At 47.7% G+C, this 15346-nt stretch overlaps 1 protein-coding gene across 4 annotated transcripts in view; it reads left to right on the top strand.

Moving 5' to 3' along the window:
- LOC135203030 (uncharacterized) overlaps nucleotides 1-15346 on the top strand; it is a 252978-nt gene that overhangs the window by 100794 nt on the left and 136838 nt on the right. For all 4 annotated transcript variants that reach the window (XM_064232607.1, XM_064232606.1, XM_064232604.1 and 1 more), the window contains exons 2-4: nucleotides 2714-2763; nucleotides 4226-4307; nucleotides 12919-12986. In XM_064232607.1, coding sequence (XP_064088677.1) covers nucleotides 2737-2763; nucleotides 4226-4307; nucleotides 12919-12986 — 177 coding nt within the window. In that variant the 5' untranslated portion in view covers nucleotides 2714-2736. The remainder of the gene's footprint in view (nucleotides 1-2713; nucleotides 2764-4225; nucleotides 4308-12918; nucleotides 12987-15346) is intronic.

Here is a 15346-nt window from a genome sequence, read left to right as displayed (position 1 = left end):
GAAATCAGTAGTTGAAAGTCACACTCAACTAAATCAACAATACCAAAATTAGTTTAAAGTCAGAAACTCTTTTCTTTTCTAACATAATAACATAGCCTATATCTGCACACAACTCATGCAGAAACAAAGCTTGCAGAACATGACACACCTAGTGTCCTAACCTCTTGTTATCATAAGGCAGACTTAGCACTGAAAGTAACTTTAAACTGAGCATGACTTTTTAGAGCAGCTAAGAAGTCAAATAAGTGCAGAGTCAGACTTTGTTTCATCAGGATTTATCATAAAAAATTAGCTATACCCAATTTCCTTTAAAAAAAAAAAAAGAAAACTAATTTCCACATACTTCATGCTCTTTGTCAGCTAACTTTACACTAACAAAGGAAGTCTTAGAGGGAAAATTATTCATTTCCAGATGTATTCAAAACAGTGCACTGCATATGACAGTTACATTATGGACAGTCAAAAGTAACTGATTGAATATTAACCCTGGATAGGTCTTGCTATTTTGGTACCCCTTTAAAGGTGCATGGGGTCAAGCTTGACCCGAGCACCCAGAAAAATTTGTGAAAATTCAAAAACTGTAGCTATGCTGTATATTTTAATTTCTAAAATCAATTTCACCATTGCAGAACACTACTGAGAAGATAAATCATACCCATCTACAAATTAAATATTTATTACAAATATATTAAAAGATAAGTTTACAGTGGGCCCCCCGTATTCGCGTTCTCCAGATTCGCGGACTCACACATTCGTGGATTTCTCTCGTGAACGTTTCCCCGCATTATTCGCGGAAAATTCGCGCATTCGCGGTATTTTTCTATGAGAAATATCCACAAATTCCTGGATTTTGTTTTAGCAATTTCATCATAAAATGCACTTTTTGTGATAAAACTCTTAAAAAAACCAAGTATGAAAATCTTTAGTGGGTTTTTCTTGAGTTTTAACTAACAAAATAGGCTGTTTTTATCATTTTTATAGGGGTTGCAAACATTCGTGGGTTCTAACTATTCACGAGGGGGTCTGGTACGCCTCCCCCGCAAATACGGGGGGACCACTGTATACAAAAAATCATTTACAAAAATATTTACAAAAAATACAAAATACGCTATATAAACAAAAATTGAGGGAATCCTTCCTAAAACTACTACAGTGGACCCCCCGTATTCGCGTTCTCCGGATTCGCGGACTCACACATTTGCGGATTTCTCTCGGGAACGTTTCCCTGCATTATTCGCGGAAAATTCGCGCATTCGCGGTATTTTTTCTATGAGAAATACCACAAATTCCTGGTTTTGTTATCAATTTTCATCATAAAATGCACTTTTTGTGATAAAACTATTAAAAAAACCAAGTATGAACATTTTTAGTGGTTTTTCTTAAGTGTTAACTAACAAAATAGGCTGTTTTTAGCGTTTTTATAGGGGTTCCAAACATTCGCGGATTCTAACTATTCGCGGGGGGGTCTGGTACGCATCCCCCGCGAATACGGGGGGACCACTGTATTTACAATATGTGACTGCCAGAAAAGGTGTCAGACCCATAGAGGTCAAAATCTGAAAAGAGAAAAAAATGGTAAGTTTTTTTTGCCAAAGAAATTGTCAAAATTTCACAAATTTTTTTGGTACCTGAATGAAATAAGAAGTGGCTAATATTTTTATAGAATAAACTCATATTATCCTAGAACGGAATTATGTAAAAAGATCTGCACTAAGATGTAATTTACTGTCATATCAGAAATGTTATTTTCTCTCTCTCTACAGTGTCAATGATTTATTGACATAAGCTGATGTAATCTGTCACCAGAAGAGGCACAGACCCACTACTTCTCACCCCTTCTCCCTTCCTCTTGTCTCGTAATCATTTCAATGTCACCATCTTCGTTACACAAATTTGAGCTTTTTGCCTAGAGGTGTCAGCAACCTCTAAATTATCATCAACATCGCTTTCTAATTCCATTAGAAGTAAGTTGATTACATCCATGCCCAGAGAATACTGCCCGCTGGCCATTGTTGATGATAAATGCAAAAAAAATATAAAAAAACTGAGTAATTGGCATTCGAAGGAAATTGGACCAAATGGCACTAGTATAAGGCAATCTCAGCCACAACAATGGCATGCATAATGTACACACACCATCCACCTACAGTTTCCAACAATACAAAACTATAAGTGTCAACGGTGTTAGACAGGAAATGACTACTTGATAATTTTGCCTTTGTATCCCACACGTTCTAAACAAACAATTACTCAGAAAAGCGGGAAGGACAAAGACAAGGCAAATGCAGGTTCTGACATAATTGCAGGTTGATCACACCCAGATTCGAGGTAGACGATGATTTATGGGAAAAAAACATGTTTTTTTAAACACTCCTCAGGTCATGCACGAACTGTCGCACCTATTCAGGGTTAAGGTTTCAGAGTGTTGTTTTGCAACTCCTCAGCAGCAATTGCCATTTGTCTGTTTGAGCCTCAAATGTTAGGTATTTCCATAGATTTCAGAATTGCTTTCAACTGTTGATTTATATTAATAAAACTTTTTCGAATTTTATTGATAAATTCATTTTCATAAAATTTGTGGAACAAAATCTGAAATCTTATTTGACTTTTTAATTAGTGCCATACAAAATTTTAATTACTTGAGTTTAAGGAAAGATGTTCAGTTTCCTTATTTTCTAACTGATAGCATTTATTTTTGTGCATTTTCCCTCAGATAAACTCTGCTGACAAGACAATATGGCCCTCAGAAAACCATGGGATGAGGTATGTACACTGTCGTTTATTCCTGACTAACCTTATTTCATACTGGGGGATCTTGACTTTGGTTTGTTTGTTTTGTAATGATTGTGGGGCAACGCAGGAATTGTATGGACTTAAGTGGTTTTAAATGTAATTATAAAGAAAATGTCATGTTGCTTAGTCATATTCATGAATTTCCACTTTTGGGCTCTGTAAATCAAAAGTGTTGCAAGAAAAGCATGTCTGAAGCATTCATTGAGTAGTAAAAGAATTTACATATTGCAAGGAATGAAAAGCCAGCAACCTGCAATGTAACATTTTTCTGATGTTTATATTTAGCCATTTGCAATGTGACCTTTTTCTAACGTGTTCACTCTTAGTTATTTATTTTTTCTGAAAAAGGGTCTTGTTTGAAACTGTAAAGAAATTTTATAAGCTGTATTGGGCACAGAAAAATATTTACACATACTCCAGAGTTATACGTATATTATTAAGGAATATATTTTTTTCGATGGATTGTGTTGTTATTTGGGTAACTTTAATCTTCAGGCAACTCTGTAACTTATTTTAATGCATGGACCAACATTCAGGCCATCCTAATGTCCTTATTGCCATCTGACCAAGAGAAATAAGAAAAACGACTGTTAAAGAACAATGTAAGCTGAGACTTCCAAAGTTTGCTCCTATGTAGAAACAGTTACCAAACCATGCTAATAAATGCGGGAAAACTGTGCCTTGGTGGGTGTTATAAAGCTTCAGTTGAATTATTGTTAGGTTACTTATATCACAACGCAGTTGTAGTTTGAGTCTTTGTAAAGAACAAAATTACTGAAAATCTAGCAGGTTTTTTTGCAATGGTAGAGTGGTGTTGGTTAGATTAATCCAGCCATTGGTGTGGTGGCACGGGCTCTTGCTCTTAGAGCAGCCAGTAAGGGTAATAAGTCATTAACTCGAATGTGATTAACGGTATGGCAAAAGTGAAATGAAAAGTTTGACAGGCAGGGTTACAAACCCTTCTAAATCCTAAGAGACCCATGAGTAGGAGAGAAACAGTGTAATAGGATTCCTGAAGAGTAGTAGATGACTAGGGAATGAAGTCACAGTGACGTCTGTACCACAGCAATGACGGCAGCACTGCAACACTGCAGCTCAGAGATGACTGACGACGATTCTGTGTGTAGAAATTTTCTTTATTTAGGGAATGATTCACATAGAGCTAAGACGCAGTCCCTTTATTCTCTGTAGTTTGCAGGCATTGAATAAAAATATATACGTACATGTACATTTTTTCACTCTTTGCATATGATTTGTGTTGACTCATACCAGTGGTTTATCTAATAGAGTGGAATTGAATTTTTGGCTTTTTGTGTGACATATTAAAGTGTGTGGATTTTTATGTTTGGGACTTTGCAATGGGGAACATATTAAAGTCAGTGTATTAGGTAATTTTTTTTACATACTTGTATATTTTTATTTCCATTCCCAGCACTCGGCTAAAGACGTCATGATGAAGTTCTCTGACATGGCATATGCTTTGCATATGCAAGATACATTCCAGGCAGCTGTTAGTAAGTAATGCATTTCATATTTTTATATAATATTCCATTTAATCACTCTTTCTCAGTCTCTTTCTCTTTCCTAATGTACATCCAGTAAATCCATTTTGTTCATGCAACTTACCTGACAGATATATATATAGCTGTATTTTCTGAAGTCCGACAGAATTTCAAAACTCGCGGCACACGCAGTGGGCGGCCAGGTGGTAGTACCCATTCCCGCCGCTGGGAGGCGGATATCAGGAACCATTCCCATTTTCTATTCGTATTTTATCAATGCCACTGTCTCCTGAGGGGAGGAGGGTGGGCACTTTAATTATATATATCTGCCAGGTAAGTATGAACAAACTTAATTGTATTATAACAATAACATTTTTAGCTCAGAATACATTCATAAGGTTGATGCCTTTCTGAGATAATAAGTTTCATATCCGTATTAGCATGTAAAATTGATTATCACTAGAAATGTATGCTTGCATAACCCTACCTTCACCTGAATCTATACATAATCAAAAACAATCAACACAGCATATCCAGTCAGTTAAAGAATAAATGCAATTGGCACCTGTGCATGATTCCATGAGTTGTGAAAAATGATTTGTTCCGACACGGGATACAAACCTTTCGGTCCTTTTACAATAGGAAGGTTACTAGCGGCAGCTGGATAGGTCGTAAGCTTTCGAACAATGGGTTCGGTAGTTAATTGCTTGTCCGACAGTGCGCGCGCCGCGCGACTGGGAGGTGAAGAACCACTTTTGCTTTCGGCCTCACAGCGTGTGGATGTGTGTATCTTCGCTCTCTGCCCGCTTCATCGTCGTTTGCTTTCGCATGGTTGTGTTTTCTTTTTCTGTTTACATAGTGAAACTGATCTGTAAGCACAATCATTTCAACTTTATTTTGTGTTTATCAATTGTGATTGATTAACTATGGATTCACCACGCCCTCCGATTATCCGGCGACTGTGCCCCGGAACTGAAGGGCGTAAGTGCGGAAAATTCCGCAGTTTTCCGGAGATCGATCCCCATGTTTTGTGCGCTCGGTGTCGGGGGCGCGAATGCTCTCGCACCGAGCCTTGTGAAGTATGTGTAAATTGGTCGGAGGTGCAGTGGGGCTTGTACGAGGGCAGGAAGAAGCGAAGGCCTGCAAAAGAGTCGTCGGAAAGCTAGCTCTCCCGCGACTCCTTTGGTAACGGACACTTCGTCGTCTTTCCTGCCCCCTGCTCAGCTCCCACGTATGGCCCCTTCCCCTTCGAGGGGGGGTATCCAGGTCCTCCTCACCCGATCTGTCGAGTGTGGAGGAGGGCGCTCGGTACCCCGACGTCCAGCTGTACTCGGGGTCTTCTGTCCATTCGGGGTGGGCCTCATCCCCCCTCGCGCAGGCAGGAACCCCCCCTATTAACCCGACCGTTGCTTCCACAGGTGCTTCTGCTGCTAGGGACGACCTTGGTCAGGTGTGGGCGTCTTTGGGCTTGCAGGGTGTGCCCAGTGTCCAGGGGCTGCTGTACCATTTAGCTGGGTCTGCTACGGTGACCACGACAACCACTACCCTGTCAACTCCGGGGTACGCCGCTCCCCCTCACCTGGTGTACTCCCCGCATGCTGTATCTGTGTCACCTACCACCTCAGTGCAGGATCCGATCGCCGTACTGAGGTGGAGCGTGCTGCCGCCGCCGCCCGGGTTTGCCGTGCTGCCTCGGCCCAACTTCCGCTGTCCCAAGAGCTCGCCCCTGGACCTGCCGCCGATCCCTAAGATGTCGCTGACGTTGGCTCAACCTCACATGATCCCTCTACCACCTGCCGTACCTGCTCAGATGTTGCCGACCGTTCCTGCCGTGACTGATGTACCTGCCGTTCCTGAGATGTCCGCACCTGCCGATGTCGTTCCTGCTCGTGGCGTTGCTGTTCCAGACGTTGGTCTATCCGGACAGGTGCGTCCGGGCCCTGTTGCTTCGGCAACAGCAGCCCCGGCTCCGCCCTGGATGGTAGATTTAACGTCTGTCCTGAGGAAGCTGACGAAGAAGAAGAGGAAGGTGTCGTCGTCGTCTTCGTTGTCTTCTTCGTCGTCGTCGTCTGCCGCCTCTCCCCCTTCGACTTCTAAGGCTTCACAGCCGAAGAAGAAGAAGGTTGCCTCCTCCCCTCCTAAGAAGTCTCCTTCGGGATCTTCTCAGGGCCCGTCTTACTCCGGTGGGACGGGGGGTTCTTCCGCTGGTCCTCCTGCTCCTACGGGGACCAGAGGGGTACCGGCTAACACCGGTACTTCCGCGCCTGGTGTCAGAGGCTCTGCCACTGCATCAGAGCTCGCTCGGCGTCAGGTTCACGGCACGGAGCGGAAGACTGGTGACAGCCGCTCAGGCGACTCTCACCAGGCCAGCTCTCGCTCTCGCGGTGACCAGCTGGCTACCCGGGTTGACGTGACGGTCTCTGACCGGCCACGGGCCAAGGCTGGGAAGAGGTCCCCCCGATCACGGGCGCCAGCGGTGTGACGCGCCGTGAGGACAAGCACCGGTCTCACCGTGACAGTGGTCTCCGTAGGTCGCCCGACCGTCGCTCCCACAGGGAACATACGGGTACGGCAACCAGCAGCAGCTCCTCTGACACCCGAGATCGGGGCCGCTGTGCTCGGTCCAGCCGTTCTCCTCAGGGAGACGTCTCTACTAGGCCTGCAGCTCTCGTCGCCACCGACGCGGGTTGGCGATCGCCTGCAGCCCTCCAAGCCCACTGGTTCTGCCAGTGAGCGAGGGGGGAGCGTCAGGTCTGCCTCTCCCGTACCTTCAACCTCCTCGGGTTACACCGGGAGGAGCGAGGTATTGCGGAGTGATCGTGAGGGGTGCGCCCCGCACGATCCTGTCACGACGCCGTACGTGCCAGGCACGGTCCTCGGACCGACCAGGACGCACGCGCAAGTGACAGGAGGAGACCAAGAGGAGTCTGTCGCCGTTCCCCCTCTTGAAGGGGGAGGGTCTCGGGAGGTGCTCCTGTTCGAGGGACTGGACGGTCCTACTCCTCAGGATGCAGTGTCTCCCGAGATCCAGAGGAACTTTGCCGAGGTTATTGCGCTGATTCGTCAGCACAACGACCTCGGGGAAGGGTTGCCGCTCCCACCATCCGAGCCCACGTCCCGGCTCAAGTCGTTTTGGGGCCCGAAGAGGGAACCCAAACCGAAGGTGGGGTTGCCGCGATCGGAACTTGCCGATTCTGTCTTGAACCAGGTTGAGTCTCTCGTCTCAGGACAAGAAGGCTCTCTCAGGTCAAGCAGATCAAACAAGCTGCTTCCACCTCCTCTACTGCGACAGCGGCATTTTTATGTGCCGTCAGAAGATCCAATGCTGCCCAAACAGGTAAACCCAGAGTTAGCCAGGCTAACTCCGGGTGTGTCTCTGCAGCAGCTTCTGTCTGAGAACCTCTGGTTCTCGCAGCAAGAGGCACTTGGCCTGGAATCTACCGCTATGGCAGCTTTCCAGGCCGTCTCCTGGATAGACCTGTGGTCCCTCACAGTGTCTAAGGTCGCAGCCAACTCCGGGGAATTTCCCCCGAAGAAGACCTGGCTTTCAGGAGGCTTTGCCAGTCTGGAGGAAGAGCCATCTCCTTCCTCGCCCACCAGACGGCAAACCTGTGGGCCAACCTGGTGCTTCGCCGTAGGGACGCAGTCCTTACCCGGGTATCCAGGGCGGCTGGGCGTGAGGCGGCGTTGGGCCTTCGAAATGGACCAGTACGGAGTTCCTCCTCTCTCTTCCCTGGAGAGATGGTGGACGCTGCGGTGGACAGACGGCGCACTGACGACAGTGACCGTTTTGTTCACCAGGCAGTTTCGAAGGCTTCTGGACAGCCTTGAACTGCGGCCAAGCCCAAGAGCTCGGCTAGCGCTTCCTCGGCTGCTAAGACGATAGCCTCGTCGAAGCCCCAAGGAAAGACTCTGTCTTCAACTTCTGCCAGGGGGGGTCATCATCAGCCCTCCTCCCAGCCCTCCTTCTCTCGAGAGGGAGCAGGGAAAAAGTTGAAGAGAGGCGGGAAACGCTAGGGACGGCGTTTCCCCTCACCTGCTGCCGGAAGTGGGGGGGTGCCTAGCGAGCCATTGGGCAACATGGCAGCACTACGGTGCCGAGACCTGGATAGTAGACGTCCTTCGGGAAGGATATCTACTACCCTTCGAATCTCGGCCACCCCTCACCTCTAACCCGGTCCATCTTCAGACCTACGTCCAGAGTTCATCAAAGGACATCGCTCTTCGACAGGAGACAAAGACCATGCTGAGCAAAGGAGCTGTAGAGATTGTCAGGGATCGGTCACCGGGCTTCTACAGCCGCCTTTTCCTGGTGGAGAAGTCTTCGGGGGCTGGCGCCCGGTGATAGATCTCTCTCCTTTGAACCGATTCATTCGCCAGTCTCTGTTCACGATGGAGACGGCACGTTCCGTGCTCGTCTCCATCAAGGAGAACGATTTCATGCTTTCAGTGGATCTGAAGGACGCGTATTTCCAGATACCCGTCCATAAATCCTCCAGGAAGTACCTCCGCTTCATCCTCGACGGGACGGTGTACCAATTCAGGGCACTTTGCTTCGGTCTCTCAACCACCCTACAGGTGCTCACGCGAGTGTTCACTCAGGTGTCTGCTTGGGCCCATTCGCACGGGATACGTCTTCTAAAGTATCTCAACGATTGACTAGTCCTGGCGAGCTCCCGCTCTATAATCGAGGAGGAGATAGTATCCCTTTTAGAAAAGAAAGCCATAGAGACGGTCTCTCTTCCACCTTCCCCAGGCTTTTACAACCACCTCTTTCTAGTCCCCAAGTCATCGGGGGGTTGGAGACCAGTGCTAGACGTAAGTGCCCTGAACAAATTCATACGCAAGACGAAGTTCTCTATGGAGACCACCCAATCGGTGTTAGCCGCTCTTCGACAGGGGGATTGGATGGTCTCCATAGACTTGCAGGACGCATACTTCCACATCCCCATACATCCAGCTTCAAGGAAGTATCTGTGTTTCATGTTCAATTGAAGAGTGTTCCAGTTCAGGGCGATGTGCTTTGGTCTCTCGACAGCACCGCAGGTGTTTACAATAGGTCTCACACCTGTAGCCAAATGGCTTCATTTGAGAGGAATCAGGATTTCTCTATACCTCGACGACTGGCTTCTTTGTTTGCAGTCGAAGGAGAAGTGTGCGGAGGATCTTCAAGTCACGCTTCAGTTAGCAAAGGAATTAGGTCTGATCGTGAACCACCAGAAATCGCAATTGATCCCGTCCCAAGTCAGGACTTATTTGGGAGTACGGATGGATTCAGTAGTATTCCGGGCTTTTCTGTCCGATCAGCGGGTCAGTGCGGGCCTCAAGATAATACAAGACTTCATGAGGAAGTCGCAATGCTCAGCCAACGACTGGATGAGCCTATTAGGGACACTGGCTTCATTGGAGCAGTTCGTCTTTCGGGGAAGATTACACATGAGACCTCTCCAATTCTATTTGAGAGAGCACTGGGAACAAAAGAAGGTGCCAGATTCTTTCGTTTTTCCCATTCTGGAAGGAATCAAGTTGGAACTGAATTGGTGGAACTCGGAGGGAAGAGTGTTGCAAGGGAAATCCCTCCATCCGGTGAGCCCAAACCTCGAACTGTTTGCCGATGCATCAGATTGGGGATGGGGAGTGACGCTACAGGACAGGGAGGTTTCGGGCCTGTGGTCTCCAGAAGAGAGGGAATTGCATATCAACGTAAAGGAACTGAAAGCAATTCATCTTGGTTTGATGAAGTTCGAGTCAGTCGTCCAGAACAAGTGGTCCTAGTGAACTCGGACAACACCACGGCCCTGTTGTATATAAAAAAGCAGGAGGGGACTCACTCCTTTTCGTTATGCGAAGCGACGAAAGAACCACTGCTGTGGGCGGAAACGATCAACGTAACTCTCCTCACGAAGTTCATCCATGGAAAGCTAAACGTGAGAGCAGACCAACTCAGCAGGAGGTTTCAAGTTTTAGCAACCGAATGGATGTTATACGACCATGTATGCTGTCTACTGTGGTCTCTTTGGGGCCAACCGTTGGTGGATTTATTCGCCACCAACATAGAACTTCCGACTTCCTCTTTACTGCTCTCCGGTATCAGACAGCCAAGCTCTTTCGGTGGATGCAATGATGTTCAGTTGGTTGGACCTGGACCTATACGCTTTCCCACCATTCAAGTTAATAAGAGCAGTCCTAAACTAGTTTGTGAACCATCGGAACACAAGAATGACACTGGTGGCTCCATTCTGGCTAGCGAGGGAATGGTTCCCGGAACTCCTACATCTCCTAATAGATTACCCGAGGAGACTACCCTAACGAGTAGATCTACTGAGACAACCACACTACAGGAGACTCAACAAAAACCTATCCGCTCTACGGTTGTCTACATTTAGATTATCCAACGTCTCCTCCGAGAGAAAGGATTTTTGAGGGGAGTTGCGAAGTCTATTGCAGCAGCAAGGAGATCCTCGTCATCCAAAGTTTATCAGTCTAAATGGTCTAATTTTAGAGACTGGTGCAAACGATCTGGAGTCTCTTCTTCTGAAACCACTCTGAGTCAGATTGCGGATTTTCTCCTTCATCTGCATCAAGTGCGCCGACTTTCTCTTTCGACAATTAAGGGATATCGTTCTATGCTTGCCTCAGTGTTTCGCCATAGGGGCATTGAGGTTTCAAGGAACCAGAATCTGACGGATTTGCTTAAGTCTTTTAATACATCCAAGGCTCAGTGTCCAAAACTAATCTCATGGAATTTGGATGTGGTCTTAAAATGGCTGATGTCTTCCAAGTTTGAACCTCTGGGGTCTAGTTTGCTTTGGGACCTTACGAAAAAGACTATTTTTCTGGTTGCGCTCGCTACAGCTAAAAGAGTCACCGAACTGCAAGCACTAGACAAAAGAATTGGCTTTGCGGAAGGAAAAGCAGTATGTTCCTTCATTTTAAACTTCGTAGCTAAGAATGAGGATCCTTCTTGGTCATGGCCGCGCTCATTTGATACTCGAAGCCTTACAGATTTAGTGGGAGAGGAACAGGAGAGACTCCTCTGCCCAGTGAGGGTGCTTAAATATTATTTAAAACGCACCAAGACAGTCCGAGGCCTGTCTTGTAATCTCTGGTGCTCGGTCAAGGATCCGTCAAGGCCCCTTTCCAAGAATGCTATGTCATTCTTTTTAAGGGACTTAATTACAGAGGCGCGCACGCATCTGCAAGAGAGAAAAACAACCATGGCGAGAGTAAAGGTGCATGAAGTGAGAGCAGTGGCGCTCCAGGATACATACTGGAGGTGTAAGTCAGTGTGGTTGCGTCATTTTACCTCAGTGACGTGCAAACAACTTTTGAAAATTGCAGTAAGTTAGGTCCCTTTGTAGTGACTGGCACAGTGTTTGGGGAGGGAACATAGGAAGTCAATCCTTCCTTACTTTTATTATTGTGGTGGTTTGGTTTTTACGGTTGCCTGAGAGAACGGAGGCTATTAGAGTTCTCAGTCAAATTATGGTAAAGAAGAAGTGTGTTTTAAGGTTAGTTTTTAATTGTCTGGGGTTAGGTAATCCCTCGTTATATCTTCATTGTGGTACTGCGCCCAGAGAAGGGGCATTATGGATGTCGTGTCGCATACAGGTCACGCCCTAGTCGACACACACTCCTGTAAGCAACCAGCGACCAGGTCCATACACCCCGCTGTTGCTCTAAGGTTAGCGGATTACAGAGGCAGTATGTAATCGTTAAATCGGCTACCTTAGCAAGTAAGGAACTATTTCATTCTTCTTATTCAATTCTGTTAAGCAGTAGTTAGCTGTCACTGATCCACCTCCTTAAGGTGCCAATCAGCTATATGTACCTTCCAGGTAAGTCGTATACGTAAAAAAGGGATTTTGACGTAGGAAAAATCTATTTCTTGGCGAGGAAGCCGTGTACGTATACTTACCTGGTAGTTACATAACAAAAACCCACCCACCTCCCCTCTGTGGACAGGTAGGTATAAAATATCTGAGCTTAGCTAGAATAGTTCCTAGTACCCTGGTTGGGGGCGCAGGGGAAGGGATCACCTGACCTATCAACTAGCGCTACCGCGAGTTTTGAAATTCTGCCGTGACGTCAGAGACTATAGCTATATGTAATACCAGGTAAGTAAGTTAAAACTTTATTTCATCATAAAATGTCATTTTGATACCAAGCCTGTATTTGCACACATTTCTAAGAAATCTCTCTCTCTCTCTCTCTCTCTCTCTCATCTCTCTCTCTCTCTCTCTCTCTCTCTCTCTCTCTCTCTCTCTCTCTCTCATTTCAATATTTAATATTACTAACCATGGCATATTTGTTTGTACTGTAATTGTCTGCTGACAATTAGTTGAAACAGTGAGACTTAGGGAAGTGTTAGGACAAAGACCAGATGGAAGTCCCAGAAACTCATGGCGAATGCCATAGATTAAGGCCTGGACCAGATGGGAAGACACCGAAAATGGAAGTCCTTCACGTACTACTCCACAAAGGGAATATCCAGCAGAAAAATATTGAGGGGTGATCTCTAGTTTAATTTTTTCTATTGCAATGCTTATGGAAACTTACTACGTATGTTATTTCCTCTCTTGTCTTTAGTTCTTAGCATAATTTTTTCTCTCTTTCATTCTAGAAATCCTGTATGGCCGAGAGTTTGTCATTAGGATCGACTTCTCAAAACGTATGGTGTTCTTTTGCCAAGTAAGTATGTCTTCTTGTCAAGTTGAATTTTTAGTTGGCTTATCATTAAATTGTTGATCATTGTGATATTATGATTAATGGCTTTGCCTCTCTGTGATGTTCATTACAAGATGGATTTCATAATTAAATTTGGGAGTGTCATATAGGAGGAGGAGGAGCTTCATGTAGCAGGTATTGACAAATGTCAAGAGCAGAAGCTTCATTGCTGAAAAAGATGTGGTCATGTATTGTTGCTATTTCTGTGATGTGGAAACTTATATTTGTTCAGATACGTATACAAACCCTCGGTCCTTTAACAATAGGAAGGTACTTAGCGGCAGCGGCAGCTGAACCAGTCGTAAGCTTCGAACAAGGGGGTTCGGTAGTTAACTACTTGTCCGGCAGTTGGCTGTCAGCTCGACTGCGAGGAGAGGAGTCACTTTGCTTTCGCCCGCGTTGGTGGATAGATGTGCTACTCGCCTCTCTGCCCGCTTCAAGTCGTATGCTTGGTTTTCTTCACATAGTGAAGGCTTTTTCTCTTTCTCTCTTACTTAGTGTGCATGTGCAAAGCTTACGTAAGTACGTGTTTGTTTTTGTATATTCATACTCAGTGATTTTAGTGATTTACATGGAATCCCGAGAGCCGGAGAGACCCCCTCGCCCCCCCATCAGCCGCAGATTGTGCCCTGGTGTGGAGGGCCGTAAGTGTGGTGCCTTTCGGTCCTCTGTAGAGGTAGACCCTCATGAATTTTGCACTCGGTGTCGAGGGCGAGAATGCTCTCGCACCGAGCCATGTGATGTCTGTGTTGTATGGTCGGAGGAACAGTGGGAGCACTATGGAGGGAGGAAGAAACTGTGTAAGCCGGCCAAGGAGTCACCGGAGGGTTCTCCTGTTGCTCCCTTGGTTACGGACACGTCTTCTTCTTTTCTCCCTCCATCTCAGCTCCCTCGTAAGGCTCCTTTCCCTTCGGGGGGGGGGGGTATCTCGCTCCTTCTCCTCTCTCGATCAGTCGAGCGTGGAGGATGGGGCTAGGTACCCCGATGTTCAGTTGTATTCGGGGTCGTCTGTTCGCTCAGGGTGGGATCTGTCCCCCCCCCCGCGGGCGAGGGGAAACCCCCCTCTTACTAACCCGACTTTGTTTCCTTCCTCAGATCTGCTTGCCACGGAGGACGATCTGGGCCGGGCCTGGTACTCGCTGGGGCTCCAGGGGACACCGAGTGTTCAGGGGCTGCGGAGTCATCTGGCGAGAGGGGCCAGGCCGGTAACTCACGGCCCAACCACCACGACAACCACGACGGTATCCACGCCTGGCTACGCTGCTCCACCTCACCTGGTCTATACCCAGCACGTCACCATGGTTACCCCGACAGCTGCTGTTCAGGCGCCGCTGGCGGAGGTGAAGAGGTATACTATGTCGCCGCCACCTGGTTTTGCCGCTCTTGCTCCAGCCCCTGACTTCCGGTGTCCCAAGAGCTCTCCCCTGGACCTGCCTCCAATACAGAGGATGTTGCTGGTTCCTGCCTCGCCTCCTGTTCCTGAGATTGCTGCCGCTCCAGTTCCAGTACCAGTTCCTGCCACTGTTGTTCCTGCCCGTGGTGTTGCTGCTCCCACCCCAGGTCGTTAAGGACGGTGCAGTCGGGCCCTGTTGCTTCGGCAACTGCCCCGGCTCCGTTCTGGATGGAAGACCTGACAGTGGTCCTGAGGAAGCTGACGAAGAAGAAGAAGAAGAGGAGGAAGGTGTCGTCGTCGTCTTCATCGTTGTCGTCTGCCACCGCTTCCCCTTCGTCTTCTAAGGCCCCACAGCCGAAGAAGAAAGGTAGCCTCCTCCTCCCCTAAGAAGGCTCTCTCTGAGACTTCTAAGGGTCCGTCTCACTCCAGTGGGACAGTTGGACTTCGCTGTCCTCCTGTTCCTTCGGGAACGGGGCCCATCTCTCCTTCCGCAAGGAAGAAGGAGACGGGGGACCGTAGGAGCGCCAGCTAACACCGGTACCTCCTCACCTGGCGCCAGAGGTTCTGCCTCGGCGCCAGGTACCGTCTCGGCTTCTCGTTCGTGAGAGGTACCGAGTGTACGGTCACCTGTGGGTGACCGTGCCGCCAAGACCCAGGCAATCGAGTCCGCTCGACACCAGGATCCAGGCACAGAGCGGAAGACTGGCGGGAATCGCCCAGGTGACTCCCACCAGACCAGCGATCGCTCACGTGGCAATCCGCTGGTACCCAGGGTTGACGCGACAGTCCCAGACTGGCTGCGGGCTGAGGTGAGGAAGCGGTCCCCTCGGTCGCCTGGACCAGCTGAGCGGCGTGACGCGCCGTGAGGACAGGGCGTCGCTCCCACCGCGACAGCGGACTCTGCCTGTCCCCTGACTGCCGCTCCTACCAG

This window comes from Macrobrachium nipponense, chromosome 33 (assembly GCF_015104395.2).
Source record: "Macrobrachium nipponense isolate FS-2020 chromosome 33, ASM1510439v2, whole genome shotgun sequence".
Lineage (NCBI taxonomy): Eukaryota > Metazoa > Arthropoda > Malacostraca > Decapoda > Palaemonidae > Macrobrachium > Macrobrachium nipponense.
This window is presented reverse-complemented; position numbering and strand designations above follow the sequence as displayed.